General features: G+C 40.0%; 1 protein-coding gene across 1 annotated transcript; it reads left to right on the top strand.

Moving 5' to 3' along the window:
* Positions 1-2815: 2815 nt before the first annotated feature.
* On the top strand, positions 2816-7484 carry LOC124264055 (arylsulfatase B-like). Its single transcript, XM_046698776.1, has 14 exons — positions 2816-2939; positions 3098-3209; positions 3482-3533; positions 3771-3874; positions 4107-4213; positions 4369-4433; positions 4579-4680; positions 5033-5096; positions 5345-5496; positions 5747-5826; positions 6189-6247; positions 6416-6539; positions 6721-6863; positions 7198-7484. The coding sequence occupies exons 1-14, from the start codon at positions 2843-2845 to the stop codon at positions 7368-7370; spliced, it is 1434 nt and encodes a 477-aa protein (XP_046554732.1). The 5' UTR covers positions 2816-2842; the 3' UTR covers positions 7371-7484.
* Positions 7485-16314: the final 8830 nt, after the last annotated feature.

The following is a 16314-nucleotide window of genomic DNA, read 5'->3' on the forward strand; positions in this document are numbered from 1 at the left end:
GACCTATAACTTGTAGAAATATTTAAAAAAACAACAGATGTTAAATTTCAAAACCCACAATTAATGACACACCTTATTTATCAGAAGCGATTCTGAAACGTTGGTGATTAAAATTATTATTGCCATATAGCCGCAATATTGCTGAGTGCGGCGTAAAACTAAACTCACTCACTCACTAAGATTATTAGCTCTTGCATCTTGAAGACAAATAAATCACCTTTTCAAACAGCTTTGTAAATGTGTAATATACTGTTATATGGAGGCGTGTCGCAAACACTAAAATTATGACTCAGTATTTAAGATACAATATTTCAGTTAGAGTTATTGCATGCGTCACGTAGGTACAGTGGCATTTGTCGTGTTAACGTCTATTCTTTTAAAGTATGCCATAGCCAAACGAGCGAGGTGGATGTTGGTACAATCAGTACATCTATACTTCCTGACGTGTGGGAGATTGCTACATAAAACTTTATGTGTGAAACACTCAGTGAAGAAGAACGTCACACAGGAAATTAACATTAAATATGAGAGTAAATGTTCACCGGTCATTTGGGAGTTCATGGTCATTTTCAGCCCATTAAGAAGACAGATAACTGAAATCGCTAGGAATCTCTGAGAACAGATCTACTCACACTCTTCCATATAAGGAAAGGTCCAGTCAACATAATATGTTACTATTCTTCACACAAGTAGCACCTGGCACTTCACGGAGTCTATAACAAACTTGGGAAGAGTGGTGGTGTGTTGTCCTGTACATAGAGCTCAGGTCACAAATCAGTTGAAGGAAAGCAGCGTTGAGTGCGGATATGTGTGGCCGTGTTTGGGTGAGTGAGTGAGTTAATATTTAACGTCACATCGGCAATATCTCAGCCATATCGTGACGAAAACAATAAAAAATGAAAATATTTTGAAGATTTAAACCTGTCGACGATGGACAGTAAACATACTAGATAATCACAGATATAATATAAACTAGCGAACAAAGCTAAAACATTCCAATTAAAGAAGACAATACAATATAAAATACGGGCCATAGATCGCCAACAACTGAAGGTAGATCACCAAACTGGGAACCATGGGGACTTACATTACTTTTGCTACCTGCATGGACCCTAGTTGGCCGTGTTTGGCAACTTGACGCCTGTAAGTTTCTAGGACTTCAGCCCTGCCCACAACAAAGCACATGTGGTAGATGTGGTCTCAAAATTGCTTCTGTTCACCAAGCAGTAAATGTGTACCCGGTGAGATGAGTCATGCGACTATTAACCTTCTAGGGCCACACAGGCAGCTTGGGTTATCCTGGGTTATCAGCGCTTGTGGGCAGCGACTAACAAATAACATCAAACTTGGGAAGAGCATAAAAATAGAATAGACACGTTCTTTTGTGTGCACTACTGATGATGGATGATCCAGCTCTGGAAATTCTTGAAATTTGTTTGACATAACCTCACGCCAAAAACTGACGCACACGTAGCATATACGATGTATCCAGCCCTAGGCAAATGCCTTCTTTTCGAAATTGGTCTCTTCGCCTAAAAGGCAGATTGGGTTGCATGCTGACCAAGGGACTGAGAATGAAAATGGAGTGCACCCACATATATTAGCAGGGAGCATAATGTAGTGCTCTAAACATGCAAAATGGCTGTGATTTGTGACATATGTGGGCGATTGAGACGTTTGAAGATAAAATGGGTCTCAAATTCAAGATTAAATTCTACTTTTACCAACAAGCGCACATGTATATTGAGGGGCGGTGGGATAGCTTGGTGGTTAATGCTTTCACTCGCCACGCCGAAGTTCCGGGTTCGATTCTCCACATAGGTACAATGTGTGAAGTCCATTTCTGGTGTCCCCGGCCGTAATATTGCTGGAATATTGCTAAAAGCGGCGTAAAACTAAACTCACTCACTCAGATGTATATTGTACATCACCTACATGTGTCACTTACATCTCATGAAGATACCGGTTTGAACTGTTCGTAAACAACCCATGCAAGAGGCGACTGTCGGGATCAGATAGCTGGCTCAGAGACTCTGTTGATGAGTGTCAGTGAGTGAATACTTAGCGTCACATCGCCAGTTGTAAATGGGAGACGGAGACATACAGTAGTGAACAAGCTCCAGTACAGATGGCTAGTGCCAGTGAAATCAGAGCATGAGGCCATCGTGCTACTGTTGACTGTGGAGAGTGCACCAGGAACACCTTGATGTCTAATCCTGTTTTCGTGTACGTTCATTACGGCGTTAAGCCAGATTTATCCACCAGCAACACAAATAGTTCTAGATGGGTATGTTTGGGACATACACTAACACATGTGAAGATATTTTTGCTTACTATAGTGTGCAAAAGCTATGGAGGAGACGTACATTCTTGTGATCCGTCAGCTAAATATGACTATTTAAGGATTGAAGTTCTTTTTGTTGATGTTCGTCAGCTGATGAAGAAAGTGCCTAACCTGAGCTTATTGTAAGTATTCATGTTATACGCCTGCTATATACTTCACGTCTGCAGCAAAGCGTGTCTGCACGTGTTATTTTGTATGTGACGAGGTTTTATGTCACAATTGTTGCATATTTCCGTTATCTGACAGGAATGTGCGTCATTGTAGGTACATTCCGTGGCTCATTGCCAGTAAATGACGTTTGAAAATATCCTGTAAGTTCACTAACATTTGTTTCATGTGTTAAAACTTTCACTGATAAAGCTGTTAAAAATGTGGTGTTGACGAATACCAGTACATGAAGGTCAAGCAGATATAGAAACGCTTTATCACTCACACTCTAGTCTAGACATTGAAAAGTTTTCTTAAAAGGTTCACATTTGTGATTACCAAGCAAGCGTGATGGAGGCTCAACAGTTCCTTGCTGTGTTCCTAGTTTCAATATCCCTGACATCAGCACAACGTCCAAATATCGTGTTCATTGTGGCAGATGACCTGGGTGAGTGTAGATTTGACAGGCAGTAAGAAAGTCGATATGAAGTTAAATAGTGTTCAGTTTATATGTTTCCATTATTTAATCCGTATGTATATATGATAATAATGGTGGTGTATAGTCTACATATCCGACCATTAAGGAAACTGTTTGTGTTTATACAGGCTGGAATGATGTTGGTTTCCGGAATCCTGACATGAAGACCCCAAACATCGACAAACTGGCCACAGAAGGAATCATCTTCGAGAATGCATATGTCCAGCCTCTGTGCACCCCGTAAGTTGTTTATATGATATTTCAACCAAATTTTAAGAAACCATATGAGACGACAACAATTACATCAGTACTTGCATTACATAACATATCACGCGCTTAAAGATCGTATACATCCGTTACTTCTCACACATACTCTTAAGGATAGTTACACATATTATTAATTTACAGTTTATATATTTTCATATATGCCTCTAACATGATGTTTATTCTAAGTGACAAATCAATCATAAATACCATATACAATCATAACTCATATCATGCCATTGTCACAGATCCAGAACAGCCTTTATGAGTGGGATGTTTCCGTTCCACGTTGGAATGCAGGTAACATATATCGTTGAAGCAAAGCGGACAATAAATGAATTGTTTTGTTTCATCTCATATTCAGCTTTATACATATTCACGCTAGTTGTATTGATGGACGCTGTCCATCGTGCTGAAGCTTTATCCCGTTAAAACATTTTATTATTCTAAAGAATGTCAGTAGTGCGTTTCAATCCTGGTCTTCTGTCATACTTTACTTTTCTGAAAACATTCCTAAAAAGAAAACATTGTATTCAGCATAGGGTACTGGGCCCTCGCCAAGCTGCATGTGTGCCCCTCAACTATACCTTCCTGCCCGGGGAACTCAAGGAACTCGGCTACGCTACCCACATGATCGGAAAGTAAGTATAATGTCACAATGAATCAACAACTTGGAGGGTGGAATACATTAAAACAAGCTGTATAACATGACTGTTCATAATGAAATCGTAAAGGTGCAAAGAGAGACATGAAATCTAACCTCAGGGAAAAAGTGCCATTGAGCAAATACAAACACAAACAGTACATGCAATATCATTATATTCCTTTCCCCTTTTTGAACTGTACAACCCATCCTGTGCATTATCTCTCCAGATGGCATCTCGGTTATTGCAAGAAAGAGTGCACTCCAACGTACCGTGGATTCGACACTTTCTTTGGTTATTATAACATGGGCGAAGATTACTACACGCACTTAGTTGGTACGTATTATTCAGCTTGTGGTGTTTCATCAAACCTACTTTTAAATAATCCGCCGAATTTTTTGTACATTATAAAGTTTATATATTTGTAGCGGATTATGACTGATGTTATATTTGAATATTTTATAACTGAGGTCTTTTTCACATTTCACCAGGGAAGTATTTAGACTACTCGGACAACCTGCTTCCGGCAAGAAATTATTCTGGGGAATATTCGGCTGTAAGTATGCACGACAATTTACCATTAATTTCAGTTGACAATTTTTTCTGCATATTTTCGTATTACTTGTTACATCATAATAATTATGTTAATACTCAGTCGTTTACTGATTTGGCTTTTTCATACATTCGTATTATCATTTCAGTTCACGTTCGCCCAAAGAGCCGTTGACATCATCCATCGACATAACGTATCACAGCCTCTGTTTATGTACCTTCCATATCAGAATGTGCATGGTCCCCTTCAGGTATGAGATTACGGATAACGTGTACAGGTCCAATTCCACCAACCTTTCTTGTAAGTTGAGTGCACAGCATGTCAGTCGGTGCCACACATTCATCTTTACGACTGGGTGAATTCAGTTCCAGTTGCAATAAAGAAAATTGATCAACACTAGTAGGGCGGCAATGATAAGTGAAGATCCGGGCGAGAATTCAATCTTCAGCAACCCATGCTTGTCGGAAGAGGCGACTAACTGAATTGGATGGTCAAGTTTGTCTACCTGGTTGATGCATGTCATATACAAATTATACGTAGATCGATGTTTATGCTGCCAATCACTAAATTAGTTATATACCTCAACCGTTTTTACATCACAGGTGCCTAAGAAGTATGAGGATATGTATCCGAACGTGATAAGCGAATGTCGAAGAATATATAGTGGTATGTCATTTTTCTGTCTGCTTCTCAAATTGTTCTCTTGACTGCATTTGATCTAAACTGCCAATACTCTGTTACTGAGGAAGCATTTAATTATAGTTTTATACACCTTTGTATAACCTTTATTGAGTTGTACTTTGGATTTGTTTATACTAGTTTCTTCAACAGGAACTTTGCTTCCCAGATTCCATATAATTGAACACCACACTAAACTGCCAAGACCATTGACACGCGACTATCATTTCTTGTAGGAATGGTGTCTGCCCTGGATGAGGCAGTGGGAAATGTCACCAAAGCCCTGAACGATCGGGGGTTGTTTGAAAATACTTTGATACTATTCACCACAGATGTAAGTAGTTGCAGTATATCATTCAAACTTTATCAACAATTTTGTAAAATATGTCACTGATATCTTGAACACGATGAACAGTCTTGTTAAAAATGACTCATTCCCATTGTCCCATTAAATATAATTGTTTGACTAAACCAAACCAAAGTAAAAACTTCATTTCAATCTGTCGTTGAAAGCAGAAATATGGGTTGTAAGCTAACAGTTATCGAATCATAAGATCAATATATTTTCTTTACTATTGAATCACACACATTCACGCATGCATGCATGCACACATACACACACACGCACGGACACGCAGTTCTTTGCTATACACTTGGAACATGGGGTATCCTTCATGTACGGTGCTGGGCTCCGGAAGACGAGGACGTCATACGATGGGTAACAGCTTAGAATACAGTCAGACCAATTTCAAACATCCTTATTTTGTAAGCGTACAGTTCATGATCACAGGGGTTTTTTTAGATGAAAAGTCCGTCAAAAATGTTTCTATCAAGCACAGCGCATACCATATGAAACAAATCATGTTCCTGTCAACATAAACTTGCTATATCATTACACAGTTGTTATAGTTTAATTGCATAGATTATGTTTGTGCAAATCATACCTTTAATATATTATGAATTTAACTCTCCATACTCATTTAACAAATTAGCCATAACAAATACAAGTAAATGTTAGACAGATTTGTACACGTGGATTCTATTTATGGATATGCAAACACAGCTTCTATCAATATACAGGATGATCCACGCTGTGGACTGGAAGCCAACTTTAGTATCAGCTGCTGGGGGGACACCAGGTAAGGCGTACCGTATTTACATTTCTTTGAATTTAGTCACAGTTACCAAGATATTTTTGGGAGCACTAAGAATATAATTATGTTGAATTTAGAACAGTTTCTGATAAGTAACACGATGGTAAGCACAACAAAGTGTTGTTAAAACAATTCTTTCTATTTGTGGCATAGAAACTTCGATTGATGGAATGAGTCACTGGGATTCTATTCGAAATGGCCTTCCCTCATCAAGGACTGAGTTCATCTATAACATAGACGACATGGAAGTTCCAGTCCAAGGGCATGCTGGAATAAGGTATTTGACAAATGATTTTTAAGATAACTTGCAATCAACTGCTACAATTGTCTCTAATAATGCGTTACCTGCCTGATAAATGACCTATTCCAGAGGCAATATAACATGTCACTTCCCTCTACTGATTCCTGGTCTTTAATGTAGTGAAATATGCATTTGAAGTGTGTCTCCTGTGTTTCAGAGTAGGCGACTATAAGCTGTTGCTTGGATACCCAGGAGCTGCCGATGGCTGGCACAGACCAATGAACACAACCCAGTATGAAACATATGAACAGATAGTTTACCTCAAAGGCGATAAACCAGTCCATCTATTCAACATTCGAGGTGCGCAATTAACATACACGTCTGATTGATACCATGTATTTCCCTGAGTGTTCCTGTAATGTTTGTAATACTACACAACAATTTAGTGTGCGTTTGGATTTGACTGGTGATATAATGATCGACCAACGATTGTATTCAAATGGACCCACTCATACCGGTGGAGTCCAAGAGATTCTTTGTTAAATTTTTGTAGCATCCCATTATAATTGTACCTGATTCAGATCCCAGAGTTTTAGTGTTTTCAAGTGTTTTAAAACGTTATGCAAACGCAGGTTGTTAATAAAATCCCCATTCTTCCCCAAACTCTTAACTAATAATCTGATTTCACACTTAGAGGATCCAACTGAGCACAACGACCTTACAGAGAAGATGCCGGACATGGTGGCGAAGTTGCGTGCCCGGCTTGAGGAATACAGAAAGACGATGGTGCCAGCCAATTTCCCCGATCCAGATCATTCATATGACCCCAAAAACTTTGGAGACGCTTGGACCCCAGGGTGGTGCTAATCAGTTGCACATTTGTCAATAGACGTATCACTTAGATCATAATTTGTATGTTCATGGTAAAGGACAATTTGCCTCACATTAACATAATGATAACAATAAAGTTGCTGAAATGCGCAGGTCTTTGGCTGTTTGAAACAGCAAACGCTTCACTTTATGCTGGAATATCAGAAAGTCAGTGATTTGCTGTATGTAATCTGAAAGTTTATTCCAGCGGACTGGACCTCCCTCACCAAAAGATGACGTTCGAGTTTTGCAGCACAGTTACTTGCTGAGAGAAAGCGGACAAGCATTCTCCATAGCCGATTCCTTGTAATGGGTTTTGGGGGATAACATGGAACTTGATGTTTGAGGGCAACAAATACGAACATCATACGTTTGAAAACAATTCTCTGTTGGATTGAAATCAGGTGCAATGGTCGTACGATATAAACACAGGTTTACTGCGTGGTGTGAACTATTTACGTGCCATGCTCCTACTTACATTTTGGGCACCCATGAAGGGCCACCTCCTCGTGGTGGGTGCTGGGTAACGCTAAGCGCCCTTCAACCCCCCGTTGTGGACCCGGGGGGATATTTGGTCCACCAACCCGTTTGCCGTGGGTTGCGCCCCTGTGTCGGTGGAGGACGGGAGTCTGGTGGTTGAGGGCAGCAGGGGCCTGGAACCGTGTTCCTGTTGCCCATCACACCACTTTGACCCTTACTTCACCTAGACGGGTGGTAGAACTGGCCCGGTTCTATCAATCGGTTGGTCACGCCAAGCCCTGTGCATAGTTATTTTATTTGCACATTTTTATTATTGGGCCTTGGACATTTTGATTTTCAATGTACAAATTATTTATATACGAAATTGCCTAGAGTCCTATGCCAGAAGGCGGTGGTTCATGGGCCAATCTGGTGATGTTGACCACTGAATAAAGCATGTCTCGAATTTCTTGTCAAGGGCCGAACCAGTCTGGCATTAAATTGGTAGATAAATGCAGCTATTCATGTCGTATTCACTTGAGTATAACACCCTTGTATCCTTGGTGTCAGCATTTGGAGATCCGGTGCTATATGACACTGTCCTTGTTGACATTCCGTGGTGGATGGGGAGTAGGGGTGCTGAATCTTTTTCCTTTCACTATGGCGTCACAACAATCTGGTTCACTGAGAAAAGAAAAGAAAAGGCGTTTGGATTAACTTGACCAAACTACAAGAAATACCTCTTCAAGTGCTGAGTCATGGGCTAGATGTCTGGTTATAGAGGGCAAAGATAATCTACCTATCCAACTTAATCCTTTTGCGATCTCCACAGCAATATCTGGAATTTGTGGGGAAGTGGCCAACGTCACCCGTTTTCGTAGCGGCTCGCTTCTCGTCGAGTGTGCACGGAAACAGCGATCTCTAAATCTTTTGTCAATCAAAATGTTTGCAAATATTGAGGTTGCTGTGTCTGTGCACAGAACTTTAAATTCTTGTCGCGGCATCGTTCGGGACAGGGCTCGTTGTCCTTCGGATATGTCCGAGGAGGACATTGCAACAGAGCTTAAGGAGCAGGCTGTGACAGCGGTGAAACGTTTCACCATGAAGAGAGAGGGTGTCGTCATTAACACCAACACCTATCTTCTGACATTTGCTCTTGCAACCATTCCCGAATCAATTAAAGCTGGATACTTAAACATCGGAGTGGAGGTGTATGTCCCCAATCCACTCCGGTGTTATACATGTCAACGTTTTGGCCATGGGTCGAAATCATGTCGCAACTCTGTGGTGTGTCACCGCTGTAGAGACCATCATGCTGATACAGACTGTCAAAAAGAGTATAAATGCGCAAATAGTGAAGGTCCTCATCCTCCATCATCCAGATCCTGCCCTGTGTGGCAAAGGGAAGTGACAATTATGAAACTAAAGTGTGAAAAACGTATTTCATACTTAGATGCAAAAAAACTGTACGCAACTCAGAACTCAACTCCTTTGAGTATAACTTATTCCGCTGCAGTCACTCGTGTTGTAGCAACATCATCTATAGTTTGCCAGACTGACTTGACATGGATCAAGTCAGAAAGACCTGTTTCAGCCAGTCCACACAAGTCCCCAGTTACTGAACCAACGTGACCAGCTACACAGACTACTTCTTCTTCTCAGACTGTTAGTCAACCTGAGCTACAGTCAAAATCAGTAAACAAACTGCCCCACTCAGCCAGTTCAGCAAAAGGAAATGGAAAAAAATTAAACAGAAAAGAGACACCTTCTGTCCCTTTACCTTCAGAGCTCCCTCTGGAGAACCCCTTTGGACCTCTCGACATGGAGGTCACAATGTCCTCACAGGACAAGCGGAGGAATAGCTCTTCTTCCCATTCACGAGAGAGATCTCCGATTGAGCCACCATCATGACTCAATTGTCTAATATAATTCAGTGGAATTGCAGAGGACTGAAGAATAACGTCAATGAAATACAATTACTCATTCAAGATCTTCAACCGTCAGCATTATGTCTTCAAGAGACATACCTTAAAAATACTGATACCTTTAACTTAAGACGGTTTAGTGATTATCATTCCTTCTCCCCTCCAGGCGATAAAGCTACTGGAGGCGCCTCTATTTTGGTGCACCATAGTGTCATTCACAGCCCTGTGACTTTAAATACGGATCTTCAAACTGTTGTTGTGCATCTCACTCTGCACATTGCTCTGACACTGTGCAGCTTGTATATACCCCCTTCTTCAAATATTCAACAATCAGATCTTCAAAATCTGTTTGATCAACTTCCGAAGCCATGTCTCACCATGGGCGATCTGAACGGTCACAACCCGCTTTGGGGAAGTGACCATATTAATACTAAAGGTAAAATCCTTGAGGAATTTATTTCCGATAATCACCTGTGTATATATAACGATGATTCTCCCACTTATCTACATCCAGCTACGGGAACATATTCTTCCCTGGATCTGTCAATTGCCGCCTCCAGCCTGTATAATGAATTTGAATGGGTGGTCCATGATGACCTATGTTGGAGTGATCACTTCCCCACCATTCTCAAAACAGTCAACCCTGGGGATGATCCACCTTTATCGAGAAGGAACTTTGCCAGGGCTGACTGGTCATTATATAAGACTCTGTGTGCTGAACAATTAGCTCATAATCGTTTTAGGAACAGTGAAGATCCTATTCAGTCGTTTTCTGATATCCGTAATGGCATTGCTGACAGAACAATTCCTCAGTCCTCTGCGGTTCCACATATTCGTAAACCATGGTTCAATAACGAATGTAAACAGGCTAGAAAGTGTAGGAAGAAAGCAGAAAAATATTTTCGCCGACATCCTACTGTCCATAATTTAGATAAATTTAAAATGTTAAATACCAAGGCGCGACGCAGTTTTAAACAGAATAAGCGTCAGTCTTGGCGAAACTATGTTTCCAAAATAAATTCTCGAACACCGATGTCAAAGGTGTGGAACATGATACAAAGAATAGGGGCAAAGGTTCCAAATCTACCGTTCATCATTTAAAGGACGGTGTTAATTTGTTAACTGATAAGGCTGACATCGCCAATAAGCTTGGTGAAACTCTCGCCAAACATTCGTCTTCATCCAATCATGTCCCTGAGTTTCAGAAACATCAGAAACAACAGGAGAAGAAAAGAATTAATTTTACATCAGACAATGGAGAAGACTATAATGAATTATTTTCAATGCATGAGTTACGTACTGCCCTTGAGCAAGCTCATGATACAGCAACAGGGGCTGATAATATACACTATCAGCTCTTGAAACATTTACCTGATTCATGTTTGGAAACACTTCTAAATATTGTTGATACAATATGGACTTCAGGGAATTTCCCAACTTCGTGGCGTAAAGCCATAGTAGTCCCTATACCAAAGCCTGGCCGGGATCATACTGATCCGTCAAATTACAGACCAATCTCTTTAACGAGTTGTGTCTGTAAAACCATGGCACGAATAGTAAATAATCGATTAACATGGTATCTTGAAACCAACAACCTAATAACAAATATTCAATGTGGTTTCAGGAAAAATCGTAGTACCATTGATCATTTGGTACGATTAGAATCCTTTGTCAAAAATGCTATAGTCAATAAACAACATGCTGTATCGATATTCTTTGATCTCGAGAAAGCGTACGATACCACCTGGAAGCATGGCATTTTACAGGATTTACATGATTTTGGTTTAAGGGGTCGTTTACCTCTTTTTATATCACAGTTTTTAAAAGACAGGCAATTTCAAGTCCGAGTGGGTTCAACCCTGTCTGACCATTATAATCAGGATCAGGGTGTACCACAAGGCAGTATTTTGTCTGTAACATTGTTTAGCATTAAGATCAACAGTTTCTCCAAGGTTTTAAATGATTCTATAGATGGATCACTTTTTGTGGATGATTTTAATATTTCTTGTCGCGGTAAGAATATGCATACCATTGAACGACAACGACAGTTGTGTTTAAACAAAATAAATAAATGGTGTCTTGAAAACGGCTAAATCAAAAACTAATTGCATACATTTCTGCCGTATATAGAAACCACATAAAGACCCAGAACTGTTTATAAATGATACTCCCATCAAGGTTGTAAAAGAGGCCAAGTTCTTAGGTCTCATTTTCGACTCCCATTTAACTATTCTTCCGCATATCAAATCTCTAAAAACTAAATGCCTGAAGGCACTCGATTTATTGAAAGTCGTGTCTAATTCAAGGTGGGGAAGGGATCAAGCTACGATCCTACACCTTTACCGATCACTTGTCCGCTCGAAGCTTGATTATGGCTCCATCGTATATGGTGGAGCCTGCAAAAGCAACCTACAACTACTGGATTCTGTCCATCACCAAGGCCTACGACTTTGTCTTGGGTCTTTTAGAACCTCTCCTGTTCACAGTCACTACGTCGAGGCAGATGAACCTTCTCTTAACCAACGACGTATAAAATTATCTTTACAATATATTACAAAATTATATTCTAACGAGTCTAATCCTGCATTTCACTGTGTCTTTAATCCACTTTATGATGATTTGTATAACAAAAAACCTTCTCTTGTTCCGCCTCTTGGGCACAGAATTAAGCCATTTATTGCTGCTGCCGGCATTGAGCTGGAAAATATAGCTCCTTCCCGTCTTCTTACTTCTCCTCCTTGGCAATTGGTTAGGCCACACGTTGACCTAGCATTAACAGCATTTAAAAAAGCAGAAACTAATGCATTACAATATAAACAAGAGTATAATCAATTATTAAAAAGTAAATATAATACATATAAATCCTTTTTTACAGATTGATCCAAGGATGGTGAAACGGTGGCCTGTGCCACTGTCATTGGATCCAGTACAATATCTTCTCGTTTACCAGATGACAGTTCTATTTTTACAGCAGAAGCAAACGCCATATTAACAGCCTTAAAATATATTAAAAGACACCCTAAATATCAACAATATGTCATCTTTTCTGTATTGTATAATGAGCTTGCTACTGGCCAATGCGACATCGTCTTTTGTTGGTTACCCAGCCACGTTGGCATTTCTGGGAACACAATGGCTGATCTTGCTGCTAAGGCAGCACTCAACAAATCTGTGACACCACTTCTGATCCCGTACTCTGATTATGAAGCCAGCATTAGAACATACATCCGCGATCTAATGCAGAAGAAGTGGGACACCTAAGTAGGTATTAATAAATTACATGCAATAAAACCCTACATTGGTTACACCTACTTGGGTTGTCAGTCCAGATTTGAAGAGGTCATTATGCAGTGATGTCGCATTGGCCATACTAGATATACCCATGAATATTTGCTTAAAGGCGAAGATCCTCCGTTTTGCATCCCTTGTGATGAAAGATTCACAGTCAAGCATGTCTTGCTTGACTGCATTGCATATTCCATCACAAGGGATAACTATTTCAAAGTAAACACTATGAAGGATCTTTTTAATAATGTTAGTTATCATTTAATTATTGCATTTTTAAATGAATTAGATTTGTTAACTGATTTGTAAATAGATAAATATTTTATTATTGGTAATTTAAATTACAGTTTTGCAGCACAGTTACTTGCTGAGAGAAAGCGGATTAGCATTTTCCCCAGCCGATTCTTTGTGATAGGTTCTTGGGGACAGCATGGGGCTTGATGTTTGAAGGCAACAAATACGAAAATATCAGACGTTTGTACACAATTATCTGTTGGATTGAAATCCAGTGCAAATGTCGTATGATACGAACAAAGGTTTACTATGTGATGTGAATTATTTACGTGCCATGCTCCTTTTTACATTTTGTAACCAGTTTCCCGTGAAACTAAAACTCTATTTGAAAACATGCTTTAGCGTAAGTTCTGAGCAAACACTGACGGAACCGATCAAATACTGACGATCTTGAAGGATGCAAGCGATTGCACGGACGGCAAAGCTAATTTGACAGGATGTGCTCTATGTTTCTTCAAATTGGAAAGAATCATTTTTTTGCGATCTGAAAACAATTGATATCGACGACATTGCACATCTTTATTAAGCTGACAATTGCCCCTCTCTGACAGATTGTCTTTTTACTGATGCGTGTAGGTGTCCCAGTGGTAAGTGTGAAGTATGCATAATGGTCCATAACACCAACAATGTATAAGTGAAGTGTAGGTACTGAAAACACTGAGCGTATGGACACCAGATTCTGAAAATTGATCTAGTTCACCTTGTAGTTTCAGTACACATTAAAGTCTGTTAGAATTGGTACAGACTTGGCTAAGGTACTACGGGTAATATATACTGAGTCAAAAAAGATACTTCACAAAATTTAATTTGAAAAATAATGAATAATTTTTCCCTAATGAAACATCTATGTATCCGAAATGGGATCCCTATCTTTCGACTCTAGAAAAACGTTAGCAAAACCAAATCACGTTTTGCACGTGCAGTCGATCACGTGATCTTCGCATTGAAGTTTTCTTCATATGCACGTGTCTGCAATGGCCTCAAGAATTGAAAAAAAACACTATTAACCACAGTTCCAACGGTACTTGAAATGCCACGATTATCAAATGTTTAATGTGAACGTGCCGTTGGCATGTTCCAAGATGGAAGATCAGTTAAACACGTCGCAAGAGCAATGGGATGCAGCCGTCGTACTGTGTATGACTTGCGAGGTCGTCTACAACAAACTGGCACCACTTCTGATCGCCCAAGGTCGGGTCGTCCACATGTGACGTTACGAGCAGAAAACCGTCAAATCGTCCTACGTCACCTACGTGACAGATTTCTGCCGGCTACACGAACCAGGGCTGAGATGTTTAGAGGTCGAATGTCCTCACAGACCATTCGAAATCGGTTGCGGGCCGCCAATCTCTATCCTCGACGTCCATATTGTGACTTGACATTCTGTATACCCATGTTTTGGAACGGCGGTGTAGCCTAATGGAACTGATTATGGAACTGTCAGTGTATCGAGTACATCACACAGATCTCATCAAAGAAATAATAACAATTTAACCATCTTACAATCTCATGTTCTTTTATAGTGCCCAGAAGAAAGAATGTGAAGTTTCTTTTTTGACTCAGTATACTTTATATATGTTGTCCAAAAAAAGAAACGCATATGCTGTGTTAAAACAATCGTCAAAATATCTAACAAAAGTGTTGATACATGATTTTACACAATTGCACAAGTAAAAAGTCGACTTTACCTGAAAATGTTGATTTTAATGGGATTTCTGACAAGGATTAAAAAGGCATCGCCACAACGCAACAGGAATCACCTTCCAGATGAAATTGTGCAGCAAAGAGCATGTACCGTCGGGTTATAAAAATCCAGATTACTTTCGGAAATCGGCATTCGTTTTGAACATTGAAAGAATGAACGCTGGAGATTACCAATCTTCTGTTGCCAGACGTCTGAATGTTAGTCTTAGCACGATATCACGGCTTGCAGTTCGTTACAACCGAACAGGTATAAAAAATGATCGTCCTCGTACGGGCTGAGCTTGAGTCACCACAGCAGTCCATGATCGGTACATCCGGGTACTGCATTTGTGTGATTGTACTGCCTCGGGTGAGAGCGCAGCAGCCAGGGTGCCTGGACCTCGGAGGATATGCCGTAAAACTCTACAGAACACATTAAGAGAGATTGGATTGAAAGCCAAACTTGGTTGTGTAGACATTTCCGTCTTCCAAACTGATGCAAAAATTCATGTGCGAAAGTCTAATTGTATGCATGATGGTTCATAACACCAACAATGTATAAGTGAAAGTGTAGGTACTGAAAACACTGAGCGTATGGACACCAGAATCTGTAAATTGATCTAGTTCACCTTGCAGTTTCAGTACACATTCAAGTCTGTTAAGAATTGGTACAGGCTTGGCTAATATATTACGGCTTAAGACTTGCTCGGGTGATATACTTTATATATGTTGTCCAAAAAAAGAAACGCATGTGCTGTGTTAAAACAATCGTCAAAATATCTAACAAAAGTTTTGATATATGATTTTACACAATTGCACAAGTAAAAAGTCGACTTTACCTGAAAATGTTGATTTTAATGAGATTTCTGACAAGGATTAAAAAGGCATCGCCACAACGCAACAGAAATCACCTTCAAGATGAAATTTTGCAGCAAAGAGCATGTACCGTCGGGTTATAAAAATCCAGATTACTTGCTGAAATCGGCATTCGTTTTGAACTACGATTTTGAACATCGTCATTGAAAGAATGCACGCTGGAGATTACCAATCTTCTGTTGCCAGGCGTCTGAATGTTAGTCTTAGCACGATATCACGGCTTGCAGTTCGTTACAACCGAACAGGTATAACAAATGATCGTCCTCGTACGGGCTGAGCTTGAGTCACCACAGCAGTCCATGATCGGTACATCCGGGTACTGCATTTGTGTGATTGTACTGCCTCGGGTGAGAGCGCAGCAGCCAGGGTGCCTGGACTTCTGAGGATATGCCGTAAAACTCTACAGAACACATTAAGAG

This window comes from Haliotis rubra, unplaced genomic scaffold, assembly GCF_003918875.1.
Source record: "Haliotis rubra isolate DU_JTF1 unplaced genomic scaffold, ASM391887v1 Scf1202, whole genome shotgun sequence".
Lineage (NCBI taxonomy): Eukaryota > Metazoa > Mollusca > Gastropoda > Lepetellida > Haliotidae > Haliotis > Haliotis rubra.

Bases quoted from the DNA above. Each gene is read 5' to 3' on its own strand.
- LOC124264055 (XM_046698776.1), top strand. From the start codon at position 2,843: ATGGAGGCTCAACAGTTCCTTGCTGTGTTCCTAGTTTCAATATCCCTG. The intron at 4,214-4,368 runs GTACGTATTATT...ACATTTCACCAG, and splicing joins TTACTACACGCACTTAGTTG to GGAAGTATTTAGACTACTCG. The intron at 6,248-6,415 runs GTAAGGCGTACC...TTTGTGGCATAG, and splicing joins AGCTGCTGGGGGGACACCAG to AAACTTCGATTGATGGAATG.